The sequence below is a fragment of the Coregonus lavaretus genome (genome assembly GCF_964263955.1).
Source record: "Coregonus lavaretus genome assembly, chromosome: 7".
Classification (NCBI taxonomy): Eukaryota; Metazoa; Chordata; class Actinopteri; order Salmoniformes; family Salmonidae; genus Coregonus; species Coregonus lavaretus.
The window spans coordinates 8,071,449-8,090,003 of record NC_139994.1 but is presented as its reverse complement, the minus strand read 5'-3'; the positions used below and the strand labels follow the sequence as shown (position 1 = coordinate 8,090,003).

General features: G+C 44.6%; 2 protein-coding genes and 1 pseudogene across 3 annotated transcripts in view; 1 reads left to right on the top strand and 2 right to left on the bottom strand.

The window, feature by feature from the left end:
* The window catches only part of LOC311133032 (oxidoreductase NAD-binding domain-containing protein 1-like), an 11,620-nt gene extending 8,177 nt beyond the window's left edge, over positions 1-3,443 (bottom strand). Inside the window, 4 exon segments of the mRNA XM_084166449.1 lie at positions 712-853; positions 2,276-2,379; positions 2,637-2,700; positions 3,103-3,443. Of these exon segments, the coding sequence (XP_084022575.1) occupies positions 712-853; positions 2,276-2,379; positions 2,637-2,700; positions 3,103-3,209 (417 nt within the window). The 5' untranslated portion in view covers positions 3,210-3,443.
* Positions 3,444-3,808: 365 nt separating this feature from the next.
* On the top strand, positions 3,809-12,038 carry LOC311133031 (uncharacterized protein). The gene is made up of 3 exons (XM_084166448.1): positions 3,809-4,339; positions 7,345-7,432; positions 9,238-12,038. Exons 1-3 carry the CDS (start codon positions 4,079-4,081, stop codon positions 10,665-10,667), a joined length of 1,779 nt encoding a protein of 592 aa, XP_084022574.1. The 5' UTR covers positions 3,809-4,078; the 3' UTR covers positions 10,668-12,038.
* A 1,684-nt stretch (positions 12,039-13,722) lies between these two features.
* LOC311131867 (polypeptide N-acetylgalactosaminyltransferase 15-like) lies at positions 13,723-17,152 on the bottom strand (annotated as a pseudogene). Its single transcript has 6 exons — positions 16,642-17,152; positions 16,226-16,413; positions 14,984-15,168; positions 14,265-14,268; positions 14,027-14,134; positions 13,723-13,869 (listed from the first exon to the last, which is right to left on the bottom strand). The product of its transcript is annotated as a polypeptide N-acetylgalactosaminyltransferase 15-like (transcript).
* Between the last annotated feature and the right edge of the window lie 1,403 nt (positions 17,153-18,555).

Below are 18,555 nucleotides of genomic sequence, written 5' to 3'. Positions count from 1 at the left end.
CCCTATTGTGGAGAAAAAGTATGTTATAGAGGTTTAAAAAAAAGTACTTCCAGTGCAGCATCGGTTTAGCTACTTCTGACAGGAGTCTCAGGAGATGCTGTTCCACACACTATGGGAGAGAGCGAGAGATCTTATGGCTGGTAGGGGGGTTCTTTTGAAGACATCAGCAGCAAATTCCCTTTCTCTTTACACACTCATACGCGCACACACTCATACGCGCGCGCACTCATACACACACACACACACTTACTTACTCAAACATATACACACACACACACACACACACACACTCTCTCCTCTGCTTTATCTGTTGTCATGGTCTCCCCACTAACACAGTACAGACAGGAGGAAGAGTTATCAAACAACAGGCTCATCAAACAATCCCAGGGCTGAGTGCAGTCTCCAACCACTTTACTGTGGAATATCAGACAGCTTTGTGGCGACAACCACAGTCACACACATGCTCAGAGAAGACACAGCTACTGGATGAGATCAGACTTACAATAAAACCTATACACACACACACACACAGACAGACAGACAGACATCATCAGATGGAGAGACAATTTTGCCTAAGAACACAGCCATGAATAAAGAATGGTACCAACACATCCTCCGAGAGCAACTTCTCCCAACCATCCAAGAACAGTTTGGTGACGAACAACTTTTGACCACGACAGTAGACACACACACACACACACACACACTCACCCTGGTGTGTATCCAGTGTGCGGGGGGATGTTGTGTGTATTTGACAGCCAGCTCGATAACGCCCTCTCTCTGCAGCAGACCTGGACTGGAACACACAGAGAATCCTCCTACCTTCTCCATACCAGGGATAAAGAAGTCCACCCTAGAGACAGAGACAGACAGAGACAGACAGAGAGAGACAGACAGAGACAGACAGAGACAGACAGAGACAGACAGAGACAGACAGAGACAGACAGAGAGAGACCGAGAGAGACCGAGAGAGACAGAGAGAGACAAAAAGAGCACTGTTAATGTTAAGTAATGCAAAACGTGTCCAACTGAGAACATAATCTAACGGATTCAAACTCAACCTCAAAATGTACAGAATGTGTCCATGTCTCTCACATCTCTCCACATAACATACCACTGGAAGTGGTAACTTGGCTGAAACTCATAACTTTCCACAAGTTTTTAAAAAACGACAAGTAACACAGCCCTCCAAGGCAATAACAACTAGCAAGCATCTCTCCCTCTCCCTCTCTCTGACACCTAAACAGAGACACACACATATGTTTCTCCCACTCCTCCTACCCACCTGTCATATGGACTGGAGGAGGTGTAACCAAAGTATTTACATCTATTTTACATTCATTACTGAACGCTGGGGGGCAACTCACCAACCACTTCTGTTTATACACAACACAAACCGCCCACCAACAGTATGGACCACAGAGTCAAAGGGGATATTTATCAACTGAATGTACTTTTACATCACATAAATTAAACATGTTTATGGATGTGTGCTTTGCTTTTAGCTACAATACTAATGCCATGGTCCTTTGTAGCTCAGTGGTAGAGCGTGCTACTTGTAATGCCAGGGTAGTGGGTTCGATTCCCGGGACCACCCATTCGTAATGTACGAACGCACGACTAAGTCGCTTTGGAAAAAAAGTGTCTGCTAAATGGCATATATTATAACGCCTGTTAATGGGTCTAAAATAACCTCCCCAACTGTTTCCTGATGTCATCATATGCATTTGTTTATCAAATGATCAACTTATTTATTTACCTGTATTTTAACCAGGTGGGTTGATTGAGAACACCCTCTTTTACCACAATGACCTGGGGAAGAGTGGCAGCAGAGAGCAACACCGTAAATAGCGTAATGCACATTCAATGCAACACTTCCCTCTAGTGCCTGGTAAAGGTATTATAGTCATTATAAACAAGGCTCGTTCAAGACCTTGACGGATTGCAGCATGTCATTTCTCTCACTGTGTGCGATGATTGACAGCAGCCTGTGTCAGATAATAAACTCAATAACCTCTATGCCCCTGTGTGGACCTTTTGTCCAACAAACTGTACCTTTGTTGATGTGATATACTGGTTAATTGTGACAACACACTGCCTCTCCCCACTATACCGTATCTACCCGTACCTACAACCTACGCACTTGTGCAGATCTGAAAGGATTGGATAGGTGTAAGCATCCTCGCCCCATAGCCATTGGTGTAAATGCTGTATTCAGATTCCTTTCAATGAGCTATGAATGTAGCCAAACAAATGACAGTACTGTACTACTCACCACTGGCCAGCTCTGAAAGTGAAGTCTGGATGGACAGCTAGCCGGAGGCGTTTCACTGTCTCAGACTCGTCCATGATGCCACATACCCGCGCCGGATATACACGCTGGACACACACACCAACACACAGTTTACAAATGAAATAACCTGTCAATCAATCATGAAGATTAACATTTTAAAACTGTGGCATTAGTTGAGACTCTGAACATTAGTAACCTTTAGCCTAGACATACACAGACAAGCAAAATGTCTTCGATATTGTCAGTCTCATCATAACACAGATTCTAAAACTGTTTTCAGCTTTGAATTGCATAAGCCACAGGCTTGTTGCTATAGTATGAACACAGCTGGATGGTCACTCACATCTTGTCTATAGTTGCTGGCTGTCCTCTCTAGATGGTCCATTTGTCTTCTGGATGACATTTTCCTGAAAAGACAACAGAAATGCCTACTTTATTTAAACATGTCTGTCTATCAGAAAATAATGTAGCCAAGCTGATCATCACAAAGGTCAGTTACGTGTATAACCTCAATGGCCCCTAGAAAGAGACTTCAGTCTCACCTGTGTGCAGACGTCAAAACAAACAGTAAATTGACTTTTACCTATTGTTAGCTGGGTCCAGCGAACTTTAAGTAAATAATGATCATCTAAAAACAGGAGAGTAGTTCCGGGTGTATGGAAGCTTTGGTGTTGTTAAAGATGTGACAAAAGTGTAGTAGCCGCACAATCAGCCTCAAGCCCTGTCCTAACTCCGCAATAATGACAGCGGGGTGAAGGGCCACCTGACACCAACAATACTCGACATATTCGAGATGAAACCCAACTCACCTTGTGATCGAACACGGGCACAATACACGGGACCGTAGCAGACCGCCGTACGCCCCCGGCAATGTGGAGCTTCGAGCAGCCGTGGAAAGTATACAGGGGACGCTCATTGCGCAATATAATGGCACTTTACCTTTTCTTTAGAGACGCAACCTATTGAGGTAGAGAGTGGAGAAAGAGAGAAAGTTGGTGTTGGTAGCTAGCTAGCTATAGTGATCAAAACCAGATTTGACAGATGACAGTGAGCAAGCTGGTGACAGTCATTTATCGATAGCTAGTTGACTAGTTAGCTAACGTTAACAGTAAAGCAATATAATTAATTGCTACAGAAATCGATTACGACACCCTCGGTCTCTTCTTATTTTAGCCAGCATCTCTGCACCAGCACCACAGCATTTACGTTTGGTGTAGCTAGCATGCTAACCAACCACAGTTTTTAAAATAGTTTATTAAACTAGCTCAGCCAGCCCAGTTACACAAGCCTATGCCCTTTCACTTAATTAACAGTTACAGCATACAGCTATCGTAGTCTTGACTGCATTCCCTACAGAATATAGCTAGTCTCTCTGAAAAGCAAGTCTTGCCAATCTCATGAGAATTTGTTTTATATGATCTTCTTGCAAGTTAGATAACCTTCCTGAAAATGTGTTGACTCCGGAAGTGATTGACGGCATACTCTTTCGTGTATTCATATTTGCGCAGAAACTGCGCAGACCAAACGCAACATTGCTCCATGTCATGGATGTTCTATCAATAATCAGTTAGGCTTCAGCATTTGGTTCATGCAGAAGTATTGTTTCTTAATAATTCTGCGTTGTTTTTTTTTGATAATGCAGCGTAATGTTAACTTTGTTGTGTTGGATAGGCTATTATTGTGATGACCTGGTCTTGAGTTGTCTACCAAGCTAGTCTTTCCAGCAGAATTCAAAGGAAGAGGAAAGTGTCGACTTAACCTGACCGAGGTACTCAAGTCAACAAGATGAATAACAAACCTGGGAAAACGCAAAGCAACACAACCAAGAGGACTACACAGTCCAACACTAATGGGGTTACTTTCAACTCCATCCGGATAAAAAAAGAACCAGGAGACTTTGAACGGAAGGAAACTGGTGACCGTTCCAAACGTCCCTTGCTGGAGAAGCAAAAGCACGTCAAGCAACATCAAACTACGTCCGACCAACCAACTCGGTGTAGCAAGATATCGAGGAGTCCTGTGGTGATACTAACAAAATTGTCCAATGTAAGACGAGTTAGTAGTCTCTCAACATGTGACTTTTAGGGATGGATCGACATTTACAGAATGGTTACTGGAGGAAAATCTAGTTATGGGGAGGGTCATGTAATTGATGAAATTTCAATTTTTCACAGTGTTTTAGAATATAAAACTAACAATAATAGGACTTTGTGTTGGAGCGTATTTCTTACTATTTAAGAAATAAGAGGTAGGCCTACCTGTTCGACAGACGAAATTAGGCTATAGGCTGCTATATCCATAGATGTGTCGGTCAATCCTCCACCCACCATGCACTCTTCAAATAGCCTACCTCCAAGACTTGAATTGAGAGGGTATGCCATAGGCCTACCTTTTATTAAAGAAAATGGCAAAAAAAAACACAGGCCTACCTACCCATTGTTAGCTTAATATTTGAAAGAAAATAAAACTGATGCGATTATATAAAGTGATCTATAACAGCGCTTTGGTCCACAATGCTTTATGTTAGAAACAAGCTGTAAAATACCCGGGAAAGACATGACTTCAATGGATATGAGAATATCACAGTTTAGTTTATTTGACTTTTTTTTTTTGTTTTTTTACCTTTATTTAACTAGGCAAGTCAGTTAAGAACAAATTCTTATTTACAATGACGGCCTACACCGGCCAAACCCGGACGACGCTGGGCCAATTGTGCGCCGCCCTATGGGACTCCCAATCACGGCCGGTTGTGATGCAGCCTGGAATCAATCAGAGGCTGAATTACAACCTTCTATAGCCCAAGAGACAACAAATAGACACTTTCTGTACAATAGAAAATGTTTAAACCCAGACAGCTTTTAGGGGAAACACTTGTGACCTTCTCTTGTTGGGTTAAGCCACGGAAGAAGAGAAGCCAGCAGTTAAAGCATAATTTTTTTCTGCGTCTGTAGGCCTACTCTGTCTGGGGTGGAAAGTTAGGGCTAACTTTTGAAAGTACCATGCTCAAATTCCTAATGACGTCTCAGATTTAATTATTTACAAACAGGGATAGTTTCGTTGCAAACAAGACACACTGATTTGGCATTCGATAAATATTATAAGATGAACACATAGGCCTATCTGTCCATTCTTACCCTGCAATTTCGGTCATTTGTGTGGTATTAAAAAAGATTCCGCTAATATTTAAAATGAAGTAGAATTGCATGACATGTTTATAAAAGGCAATTTTTTTCTCTGACCTGCAAACACGAGGATAGATTCATGCAGTGCTTTTACTTTAATGGAGATCTTTTCATGCTTACTCTTGTCCATGTTGGTCTGCAAACCTTCAACCTTCTGGCGCGCAGCCCTGTGCGCTATCAGAATTCCTGCATTGCCATGTAATGCTTACAGAACGAAGAACGGTTTCTAAAACTACATATCTAAGGCTGTGGTCTGTCCAGGAAGTGAGGGTAAACGGTAGACATGTTCTCTGCTATCCACTTTGTTTTCATTATTGTTTGGGGTATAGGGGAGGGTCACTTTTTTTTCAGGGAAGGTCAAATATATTTTGCTGAAGGGAGGCCATCCATTTTCATTTCAGAGAAGTCCGATTTTCTCCATGTAACCTTTATTATAATTAACGTTCAGTGCCTTAGTAACTAGATGAGCATTTACACTGAACAAAAATATAAACAAAAGATCCCAGAAATGTTCCATACGCACAAAAAGCTTATTTCTCTCAAATGTTGTGCACAAATTTGTTTACATCCCGGTTAGTGAGCATTTCTCCTTTGCCAAGAAAATCCATCAACCTGACAAGTGTGGCATATCAAGAAGCTGATTAAACAGCATGATCATTACACAGGTGCACATTATGCTGGGGACAATAAAAGGCCACTCTAAAATGTGCAGTTTTGTCACACAACACAATGCCACAATTGGCATGCTGACTACAGGAATGTCCACCAGAGCAGTTGCCAGAGAACTGAATGTTAATTTCTCTACCATAAGCCGCCTCCAACGTCGTTTTAGAGAATTTGGCACGTGGTAACCACGCCAGCCCAGGACCTACACATACGGCTTCTTTACCTGCGGGATCGTCTTGGACAAGCCACCCTGACAGCTGATGAAACTGTGGGTTTGCACAACCAAATCATTTCTGCACAAACTGTCTCAGAGAAGCTCATCTGCGTGCTCGTCGTCCTCACCAGGGTCTTGACCTGACTGCAGTTCGGCGTCATAACAGACTTCAGTGGGCAAATGCTAACCTTCGATGGCCACTGGCACGCTGAATAAGTGCTCTTCACAGATTAATCCCGGTTTCAACTGTAACGGGCAGATGGCAGACAGTGTGTATAGTGTCGTGTGGGCGAGCGGTTTGCTGATGTTAACGTTGTGAACAGAGTGCTCCATGGTGGCGGTGGGGTTATGGTATGGGCAGGCATAAGCTACGGACAACGAACACAATTGCATTTTATCGATGGCAATTTGAATGCACAGAGATACCGTGACGAGATCCTGAAGCCCATTGTTGTGCCATTCATCCGCCGCCATCACCTCATGTTTCAGCATGAAAATGCACGGCCCCATGTCGCAAGGATCTGTGCACAATTCCTGGAAGCTGAAAATGTTCCAGTTCTTCCATGGCCTGCATACTCACCAGACATGTCACCCATTGAGCATGTTTGGGATGCTCTGGATCGACGTGTACGACAGCATGTTCCAGTTCCCGGCAAAATATCCAGCAACTTCGCACAGCCATTGAAGAGGGGTGGGACAATATTACACAGGCCAAAATCAACAGCCTGATCAACTCTATGCGAAGGAGATGTGTCACGCTGCATGAGGCAAATGGTGGTCACACCAGATACTGACTGGTTTTCTGATTCCAGTCATGTGATATCCATAGATTAGGGCCTAATATATTTATTTTAATTGACTGATTTCCTTACATTAACTGTAACTCAGTAAAATCTTTGAAATTGTTGTATGTTGCGTTTTATATTTTAGTTCAGTGTAGATTGTTGGTTTATGCTTACTGTGGTTTCTTCATCTTTCTAATTTATAAGGTGGTGGTTAAGACTCTTCTGAGAGAAACTAAAGTGCGTTTGGTGAAGGAGGAGACGGATGCCAGGATGGATAAAGACAACAATGACGGTAGGACATGTACATACTCCAGTCTACACCCAACACTGCAATGAAAATGGGTGATGAATTACTGAATATTTTAATTTGATATCAGCAGGGATTATTTCCTTATTCTTGAATTAAGAAAATGACATTCCTCATTTTTGTTTGTTCCCCCTCTTAGGGAGAGAACATTATTTACAATAAGGGTTACATGAAGAACATTTACATAAACCCTCCCTGAACGCTTTAAAAAAAAAAGTGACCCTCCCCTATACCCAAAATAAGAATTAAAACATAAAGCAGATAGCAGAGAACATGTCTAGTGTTTACCCTCACTTCTTGGACAGACCAGAGCCTTAGAAACTGTTATTCGTCCTGTAAGCATTAGATGGCAATGCAGGAATTTTTATAGCGCCCAGGTCTGCGGGCCAGAAGGTTGTGGGTTGGACAAGAGTTGGGGTGGAAAGATCTCCTTTATAGTAAAATCATTGCATGAATCTATCATCGTGTTTGCAGGTTAGAGAAAAAATTGCCTTTTATAAACATTTCATACAATTCTACGTAATTGCACATATTAGCAATATCTTTTTTAATACCACACAAATGACAGAAATTACAGGCTAATAAGAATGGACAGAGAGATAGGCGTATGCGTTCATCTTATCATAAATATCTATTGCCAAATCAGTGTGTCTTGTTTGCAATGAAACTGTCCCTGTTTGCAAAATAATTACATCTGAGATGTCCTTAGGAATTTGAGCATGGTACTTTCAAAAGTTAGGCCTACCTTACCACCCCAGACAGAGTAGGCCTACCGACGCAGAAAAATGTAAGCTTTAACTGCTGACTACTCTTCTTCCGTGGCTTAACCCAAATAAAGAAGGTCTCAAGTGTTTCCCCAAAAGCTGTCTGGGTTTAAACAACTTCTATTGTACAGAAAGTGAATAGCTTATTCAATTAATAGTGACAGAATTAGATTACTTCCCAAGCAAAGTAAATGTTTTGTCTCCTCTGCTATAGAAGGTTGTAGCTCAGCCACTGAATGTCAAAGAAACGAATCAATATATATATCCCCATATCCATTGAAGTGATGTCTTTCCCAGGTATTGTACAGCTTGTTTCTAGGATAAAGCATCACGGACCATAGCTCTGTTATAGATCACTTGACATAATCAGATCCGGTTTATTTTCTTCTAAATATTAAGTTAACAACGGGTAGGCCTGTGCTTTGTGCCATTTTCTTTAATAAAAAGTAGGCCTTTCATACCCTCTCAATATGAGTCTTGGTTTTAAATTAACAGCCCTTCACTGACACGGAGGTATGCTATTTAAAGAGTGCATATTGGGTGGAGGAATTGACCAACAAATCTATGGATATAGCAGCCTATAACCTAATTTTGTCTGTCAAACAGGTAGACCTACCTCTTATTTCTTAAATAGGAAGAAATAGGCTCTAACACAAAGCCCATTTGTTGTTAGTAAAGTCTAATTAAAATGAAGACGTCGAAATGAATTATGCCTACTCGAATTTGCCTTCTTTCAGCACCATGAGCTGTTCATTTTCGATTGATTGTGCGGCAGCTGCTGCTTCAAATTTCAGCACCACAATGTAAGTTACTCAAATGTGGCTTATTGTGAGGTCAATAACTCTGATAAATACATCATGGGCAAGAAACATATTGTTTTTAATAAAAATCAATTATATTAGTAGCAAGTGATCAAAGTTGACCTCCGGTCCTCCTCCTCATCTTTGTGCTGTCCTTCTCAAGCTGAACAGAACATATTCTACTCTGCGTGCAAGACCTAATCACCTCTCTATCCCTCTCCCTCAGTCTCTTCTCCGCAGTTCTTTCCTTGTCCACACTGCACCATCTCCTTCACTGACTGTTACTTCCTGGAGAACCACATCAAGACCAAACACCAGAAGCAGTACCTGGCCATGTTGAAATGCCACGTCTCAAAGAGTAAAACATTGTATGCCCCCACACTCAGCTGTCCCCAGTGTAGCTGCATGTTCCATACCCCACGACAGCTACACATCCACACCCGCCAGGCCCACCCCTCCGCCTTTCCCCAGAAACCTACCCGTCCCCCCAGGGTTCCGGGGAAACTCCACCCCTGCCCGCAGTGTGCCCGCAGATTCCCGTACCTGGGCACTCTGCTGAAGCATTGCAAGAATTTGCACAAAATGGCTGTTTTTCTCACCGATGGTCACATCAGTTGCGCTGACTGTGGGAAGAGCTTTGAGAATTGCTGGGGACTGGGGCCACACCAGTGTCACGAACCAGAGGGCACTAAACCTAAGGACACTAAGACTGTGGTCTGTCTGGAAGTCGGCTTCCATTGCTCAGAGTGTGGGAAGATCCTCAGTACTCCTACGAGCCTGGACACTCACATGCGCATCCACACTGGAGAGAAGCCGTACGAATGTAAGGAGTGCGGCAAGCGCTTCTCAGAGAACAGCGGTTACCGTTATCACTCGTTAATACACTCGGGGCTCAAGCCGTTCAAATGCCAGGACTGCGGGAAAGCTTTCAAACGGAAGTCGCTCCTCTGGACTCACCTGTCAGTTCACACTGGTGAGAGGAAGTTCTCCTGCTCCCAATGCGATAAGCGGTATGCAAGCAGGGCCCATCTGAAGCTTCACCTGCGAACACACTCGGGGGAGAGACCTTTCAAATGCACTGTGTGTGGTAAAGACTTTGCTGACAAAGCTTATCTGAAAACACACCTGAAGATCCACAGCAACGAGAAGAACTACCACTGTGGGATTTGTGGGCGGGCGTTCTTGAGGCTGGGGTTGTTGAAGTTACACATGCGCTCACACACCGGGGAGAGGCCCTACCACTGCACAGTGTGCGACAAGAAGTTTTTTCGACTCTCACACCTGAAGAACCATCATCTGACTCACACGGGTGAGAAACCATACACCTGTACCGAGTGCAGTAAAAGCTTCACTCAGTCTGGGGATCTGTCCAAGCACAAGCTCCTCCACACTGGGGAGAAGCCATTTGAATGCCCTGAATGCCCCAGCCGGTTTAACCGCTCTGGTTCTCTGACCAGTCACATGAGGACCCACACTCACCGTGATATAAAGCCATACTCCTGCCAAGAATGTGGGAAAAGCTTTTATGAACAGAGTCATGTCAAAGTCCACATGAAGACCCACACAGGGGAGAGACCGTACCCCTGCCCCCACTGCCTTTTCAACTTCACTCGGAAAGCACACCTCTCCAAACACCTGCCTAGATGTCGTAAATGATCATGGTTGGCCTTTTTTATATGACACTTTTATTATGAAATTCATTTTATTCATAGGAATCACTTGAAGATGAATTCTCCACAGTGAAATGATAACGTTATATAGTCATGGAATACATTTAAACATTATTATACTAAGCAAAAATATAAATGCAACGTAAAGTGTTGGTCCCATGTTTCATGGGCTGAAATAAAAGATCCCAGAAATGTTCCATGTGCAGAAAAAGCTTATTTCTCACAAATGTTGTGCACAAATTTGTTTACATCCCTGTTAGTGAGCATTTTTCCTTTGCCAAGATAATCCATCCACCTGACAGGTGTGGCATATCAAAAAGCTGATTAAACAGCATTATCATTACACAGGTGCACCTTGTGCTGGGGATAATAAAAGGCCCTTCTAAAATGTGCAGTTTTGTCACACAACACAATGCTAGAGATGTCTCAAGTTTTGAGGGAGTGTGCAATTGACTTGCTGACTGCAGGAATGTCCACCAGAGCTGTTGCCAGATAATTGAATGTTAATTTCTCTACCATAAGCCGCCTCCAACATCGTTTTAGAGAATTTGACAGGACGTCCAACCAGCCTCACAACCGCAGACCATGTGTATGGCATTGTGTGGGCAAGCGTTTGCTGATGTCAACGTTGTGAACAGAGTGCCCCATGGTGGCGGTGGGGTTACGGTATGGGCAGGCATAAGCTACGGACAACGAACACAATTGTATTTTATCAATGGCAAATTTGAATGCACAGAGATAGCGTGATGAGATCCTAAGACCCATTGTCGTGCCATTCGTCCGCCACCATCACCTCATGTTTCAGCATCATAATGAACGGCCCCATGTCGCAAGTTTCTGTACACAATTCCTGGAAGCTGAAAATGTCCCAGTTCTTCCATGGCCTGCATACTCACCAGACATGTCACCCATTGAGAAAGTTTGGGATGCTCTGGATCGACTAGTACGACAGCGTGTTACAGTTCCCGCCAATATCCAGCAACTGTACGAAGTGAAGCATAGCAAATAAATAGCCTGAATGAGGTCCAGCCCTGATGTCCCCTTTCCTTTTGCCCTGTGATCCAGATGTGTGAATAAAGCTCAGACCCTCAGCACGATTCCTCTTTTAAGGCGGCAGAACACAGCGCAGCACACCCTCTCACATAGGCTTCATTTCAATGACCTTGAGAACACAGAACGAGAGAGGCCAGGAATACTGGGAGAAATGGGATTCATATTTGGAAATTGACTGATTCAAAGATGATGTAATTGTAACTTGTTTGTTGTACCTGCCTGTTTTGTGTTTGTGTTTTTGATATTGATATTGTATGTCACTGGCCTACACACAATACCCCATAATGTTTTTAGAAATGTTTACAAATAAAAAATGAAAAGCTGAAATGTCTTGAGTCAATAAGTATTCAACCCCTTTGTTATGGCAAGCCTAAATAAGTTCAGGAGTAAAATTGTGCTTAACACGTCACATAATAAGTTGCATGGACTCACTCTGTGTGCAATTATGGTGTTTACCATGATTTTTGAATGACTACCTCATCTCTGTACCCCACACATACAATTATCTGTAAGGTCCCTCAGTCAAGCAGTGAATTTCAAACACAGATTCAACCACAAAGACCAGGGAGGTTTTCCGATGCCTCGCAAAGAAGGGCACCTATTGGTAGATGGGTGAAAAAAAGAAAGACTACATTGAATATCCCTTTGAGCATGGTGTATCAATACACCCAGTCACTACAAAGATACAGGCGTACTTCCTAACTCAGTTGCCGGAGAGGAAGGAAACTGCTCAGGGATTTCACCATGAGGCCAAAGGTGACTTTAAAATGGTTACAGGGTTTAATGGCTGTGATAGGAGAAAACTGAGGATGAATCAACAACATTGTAGTTACTCCACAATACTAACCTAAATGACAGAGTGAAAAGAAGGAAGCCTGTACAGAGTAAAAATATTCCAAAACATGCATCCTGTTTGCAATAAGGCTCTAAAGTAAAACTGCAAAAGAAATGTGGCAAAGAAATTACATTTATGTCCTGAATACAAAGCTTTCTGTTTGGGGCAAATCCAACACAACACACCACTGAGTACCACTCTTCATATTTTCAAGCATGGTGGTGGCTGCATCAGGTTATGGATATGCTTGTCATCGGCAAGGACTAGGGAGTTTTTTAGGATAAAAAGAAACGGAATAAAGCACAGACAAATTCCTAGAGGAAAACCTGGTTCAGACTGCTTTCCAACAGACACTGGGCGATAAATTCACCTTTCAGCAGGACAATAATCTAAAACACAAGGCCAAATCCACACTGGAATTGCTTATCAAGATTACATTGAATGTTCCTGAGTGGCCTAATAACTGTTGTGACTTAAATCAGCTTGAAAATCTATGGCAAGAGCTGAAAATGTTTGTCTAGCAATGATCAACAACCAATTTGACAGAGCAAATATGAATAATAATGGTCAAATATTGTGGGTTATTGTGTGTAGAAAAAATCTGTTTAATCCATTTTGAATTCAGGCTGGAATAAGTGAAGGGGTATGAATACTTTCTGAAGGCACTGTAAATAAGTAACATTTCATACAAATATAAATTAATTATTTTTTTGAAGTTTGCAGTTTTGGGCATTGACATCACTTCATGACCTTTGCCCCTTCACTGACCTAGATGACCCTCCACTGTGGATTGCTGTGGGGCGGCTGATGGGCGGGGCAGGGTGTTAGTACCACCTTCTCCCCCTGGGCGTCGAAACACAGCCACGTTGCTGGCCTTCAAAGCACCTCCACCATGGAGTTCAGCTCAAAGTGCTGGAGTGAGAACAGACAGGGGAGGAAAACTGTAGTCTTTATCACTACATCAGCATCATCATGACGTTTTGATTTAGGAATTTACGATCTGCTCTTACTGTCTCGAATATCATCATCATAATCATCATCACCACCATTATCAGCATCACCACCATTATCAGCAACACCACCATTATCAACATCACCACCATTATCAGCATCACCACCATTATCATCATCATCACCGTCCTCACCATCATCATCACCACTCAACATCATTGTCATCATCCTCATCATCATGGTTACCTGGTAGCCGTTGCTGTTGCAGGGTGCTATGTCCATAGTGCCGGCCTGTTGGACCCCGTCCTCCAGGGTAATCTGCACAATAGCCAGTGCCAACATTGTACAGCTTCAAAAATACAGGCATAATATGTTACAGGATACATGTTCAACATACAAGAAAAAAACACAGTATATTATTAAAATTAAAACACAGATAAGGCTATTCAAAGTGTGTATGTGCGCGTGGCTACGTGCGTGTGTGTGAGAGATAGAGAGACTCCTACCTCTCCTGAGAGTGAAGGTCTGTCCTGGGGTATGTAGAGGTCTGGGTAGTTTCTGCAGCCCGGTCTCTTCTTCAGTCTGACTAGCTCTGTAATGTTAGGACTCTCAGACTGCACAGGGAACAGGACACACTCATTCATGAGATCAATGCCAATCTCTCTCTCTTTCGCGCTCTCGCTGTCTCTCACTCTCACACACACACACAAACACATACACACACAAACACACACAAACACACACATGCCTATGGATATAAACCACAGGAGGTTGGTGGCACCTTCATTGGGGAGGACGGGCTCGTGGTAGTGGCTGAAATGGAATGGTATCAAATACATCAAACACATGGCTTCTTTTCTTTTTTTGTGTGTATCTGGGGGGCTTGTATCATAGCAACCAAAAATCTGTTCAGCCATTCTGCTGCTGATTTCTGACTAGCTGGGTATAGTTATCTGCAAATAACCATTTCATAACCATAATAATTTAATAAACGATAATGTAAGAGGAGCAGGGGATGGAGACAGTAAGGAAAGAGAGGGGGGGAGAGAGCGAGAGAGAGAGGGGGGAGAGAACGAGAGGGAGAGAGAGAGAAAGAGAGGGGGGTGAGAGAAAGAGAGAGAATGAGAGGGAGGGGGAGAGAGAAAGAGAGAGAGAGGGGGGAGAGAAAGAGAGGGAGAGAGAGAGCGAGGGGGGAGAGAAAGAGAGGGAGAGAGAGCGAGGGGGGAGAGAAAGAGAGAGAGACAGAGAGAGTGAGAGAGAGAGAGAGGTGTAGTGCCAGGCGGCAGGATAAGGACTCTGTCAACTAGTCTAAATGGCTGCTACCCTGCTGGACACAGCTCAGCCAGATTGCACACCAGCTACCTACTGTAGGTCCAGAGGCAATTAAGGACTGGATATAATACACAGAGATATAAGGAAGAGAGATGTGTGTTTGTGTGCGTGCGGTCCTGATGTGTGGATACCTGTCCTGTGCCACTCTCTCCAGTAGGGGCCCCAGCCAGCCCCTGTGGCACCCGCAGTGTGAGTCCATGAAGAACAGTGCCTCCCCCACAGCTCTGGCTGCACCCAGAGTGCGACACCCTGCCACGCCCAGACGCTGCGTCCTGCGGACCAGACGCACCCCTTCCAGCCGCGACACAAACTCACTCTGCATACTCACTCCGCACACTCTTCAGGTGACCTACAGATAGGGGAGACAGAGTCAGGGTCAGGTGACCTAGAGATAGGGGAGGCAGAGTCAGGGTCAGGTGACCTAGAGATAGGGGAGGCAGAGTCAGGGTGAGGTGACCTAGAGATAGGGAGGCAGGGTCAGGTGACCTAGAGATAGGGGAGACAGAGTCAGGGTCAGGTGACCTAGAGATAGGGGAGACAGAGTCAGGGTCAGGTGACCTAGAGATAGGGGAGGCAGGGTCAGGGTGAGGTGACCTAGAGATAGGGGAGGCAGAGTCAGGGTGAGGTGACCTAGAGATAGGGGAGGCAGAGTCAGGGTGAGGTGACCTACAGATAGGGGAGACAGAGTCAGGGTCAGGTGACCTAGAGATAGGGGAGGCAGAGTCAGGGTCAGGTGACCTACAGATAGGGGAGACAGAGTCAGGGTGAGGTGACCTAGAGATAGGGGAGGCAGGGTCAGGGTGAGGTGACCTAGAGATAGGGGAGGCAGGGTCAGGGTCAGGTGACCTAGAGATAGGGGAGGCAGGGTCAGGTGACCTAGAGATAAGGGAGGCAGAGTCAGGGTCAGGTGACCTACAGATAGGGGAGGCAGAGTCAGGGTCAGGTGACCTAGAGATAAGGGAGGCAGGGTCAGGGTCAGGTGACCTAGAGATAAGGGAGAGGGTCAGGTGACCTAGAGATAAGGGAGTCAGGGTCAGGGTCAGGTGACCTAGAGATAAGGGAGTCAGGGTCAGGGTCAGGTGACCTAGAGATAGGGGAGGCAGGTTCAGGGTCAGGTGACCTAGAGATAAGGGAGTCAGGGTCAGACACACAAATGGCCAATTCCAAATTAACCCCTGGGATGGATGGGCACAGTTATAACATGGGCATAGCACTCAGATTGACTAATTGGGCACTTGGGGGATAGGGGTCTATTCAGAAGACAACGAAAATAGTTTAATAGGGTGAGAAGAGAGTGAACAAGTTTAGTTTGATATGCAGTTATGTTGTAGTGGTACTTTAGCCTATTGAGATACACCTCCTGTCTTGTGTTTGAGTACTGTGTCTACTTTATGCACCATGCTGACTAAAGTAGTCCACGAGACCTTGAGCAGGTGGTCCTTGGGCGCAGTGTTGGGCACGCTGTGCACAGTGCGCAGAAGCGTGGACCAAGCCTCATCATGGAAACAGATCCACCACGCTCGCGGACGGCAGGGACTCACTGTAACGCTCCACGAGGCACCTGTCAAAGCGTTCCCATTGATTGTCAGGAGAATAGAGAGGGGATGGGTATATTTATGCATGAACCCATAGGCTTCCCATTAACAATATATCATATTTCGTGGTAGGGAGATCTTGAAAATAGACGACATATTTATCCTTGATCGAGTAATCTAGTTATTTTGGCAATTTTATTTTCAAAGACCCCTTTTAGCGTGGTGCACTCCTTGGGCACATGCAGGGCACTTACGCAAGATGGCGAGCCTCGGGCAGTCTGCGGTGCAGTGAGATCCTTTCGCTCACCACCTCGTTAAAGCTGTATTTCTGCAAAGCAGACTTCTCCATGTCCTTCTCCAGCCCCTCCGGCTTCAGCAGCACCGGTCTCCCCATATCCCTGCGCGTCGGTAGCACCGGGACCGCCGATTCCTTCTTGGCGCTCGATATAACCACCCGGTAAGTCCCCTTCCTCGGCGGAAGACCTGGGTTCCTCACCTTGGTCGAGGGCATGTAGAGAAGCTGGTCCTCCTGCAGCGAGTTAAGCGACTGGAGACCGTGCTCTGGTTTGGCCCGGTCCCAGGAGTTCACGATCACCTCCAGGTCCGGTGGACCGGAAAGACGGGACGGCGGGGCGAGCTGGGCGGTGTCTGGGTCTGATCCCGAAAGACCAGGTCCATGAGGCCCAGCGTGCCCACGGAGAGAGCGAGGATAAGCAGCCAGAGACAGGGCATCATCCGCCAGCAGGGTCTGCTCCAAAGCCTCATGGTGAGCCGGAGAGAGAGGAGAGGGAAGGGTTCACATAGATAAATCAGCGCTGAATCGTATCTCCTATATCCTTTACTGAGCCGGGGGACAACATGATCAGATGCTGTGCCTTTTGGCTACAACTTTTAAATCATCAAGCTTCAGGCTTGCAACATATAGTCCGGAATTATATGTCCAAAAGGTGTTACGCACAGATGTTGTTGTTGTCGATTTTTTCGTCCTGCATGGTAATTCCACCACGAGCATATGTTCTTCCCAAAATCTCAGCTCTACGCGCTTCGCCTTAGCTTGGACAAGTGCATCCGAGGTGCGGGTGGTTTGCAGTTGTATGTCCGTTGTTCGTGATGCTCATTGCTGTGGGAATGAGAAAGGTGCATAAAATATTGGATGGACAAAAAAAGTTTTAGTTATCTTTTTTTTTTTGCTTTCAATTTTCAATAGCTCTTACACAAAGCGTGCCATGATGCTTGAAGATTGAAAGCAAAGAAATAATAAATAAATTATACAAAATAAAAGCTGTGGATTTTTGTCCATCCTCGTCAGATTCAGAATATATCGTTTTTTATAGTCATGGCACACTTTTTGTAAGAGCTATTAAAGATTTAAATAAAAATAAAAAAGGTGTGGATTGTTCTCTAGCCACCCCTGATTCAGAATAGTCATGGTATGCTTGGTTCAATAGCTATTGATGAGAGAAAACCGAATTTCCACCGTATATCCAATATAAAACTCATTTGATCTCATTTTAGGAAACCAATATCTATAGCCCTAGGCAGGCTATTATAAAAAGAATAAAGAAAATAGAGGCAAATAACTAAAATACATTAGGTCATCCAAATCTATTTGTCATGAGAATCTATTTAGCCATCATTAGGGCCTATATTTGTTGACAAACTGAGAAAATGGGCAACATAAACAGAGAACAGACTCATTAACATCATTTATTTGTGTGGCTCAGTTGGTAGAGCATGGCACTTGGAGTGGCTCAGTTGGTAGAGCATGGCACATGGAGTGGCTCAGTTGGTAGAGCATGGCACTTGGAGTGGCTCAGTTGGTAGAGCATGGCACATGGAGTGGCTCAGTTGGTAGAGCATGGCACTTGGAGTGGCTCGGTTGGTAGAGCATGGCACTTGGAGTGGCTCAGTTGGTAGAGCATGGCACTTGGAGTGGCTCGGTTGGTAGAGCATGGCACTTGGAGTGGCTCAGTTGGTAGAGCATGGCACTTGGAGTGGCTCAGTTGGTAGAGCATGGCACATGGAGTGGCTCAGTTGGTAGAGCATGGCACTTGGAGTGGCTCAGTTGGTAGAGCATGGCACTTGGAGTGGCTCAGTTGGTAGAGCATGGCACTTGGAGTGGCTCAGTTGGTAGAGCATGGCACTTGGAGTGGCTCAGTTGGTAGAGC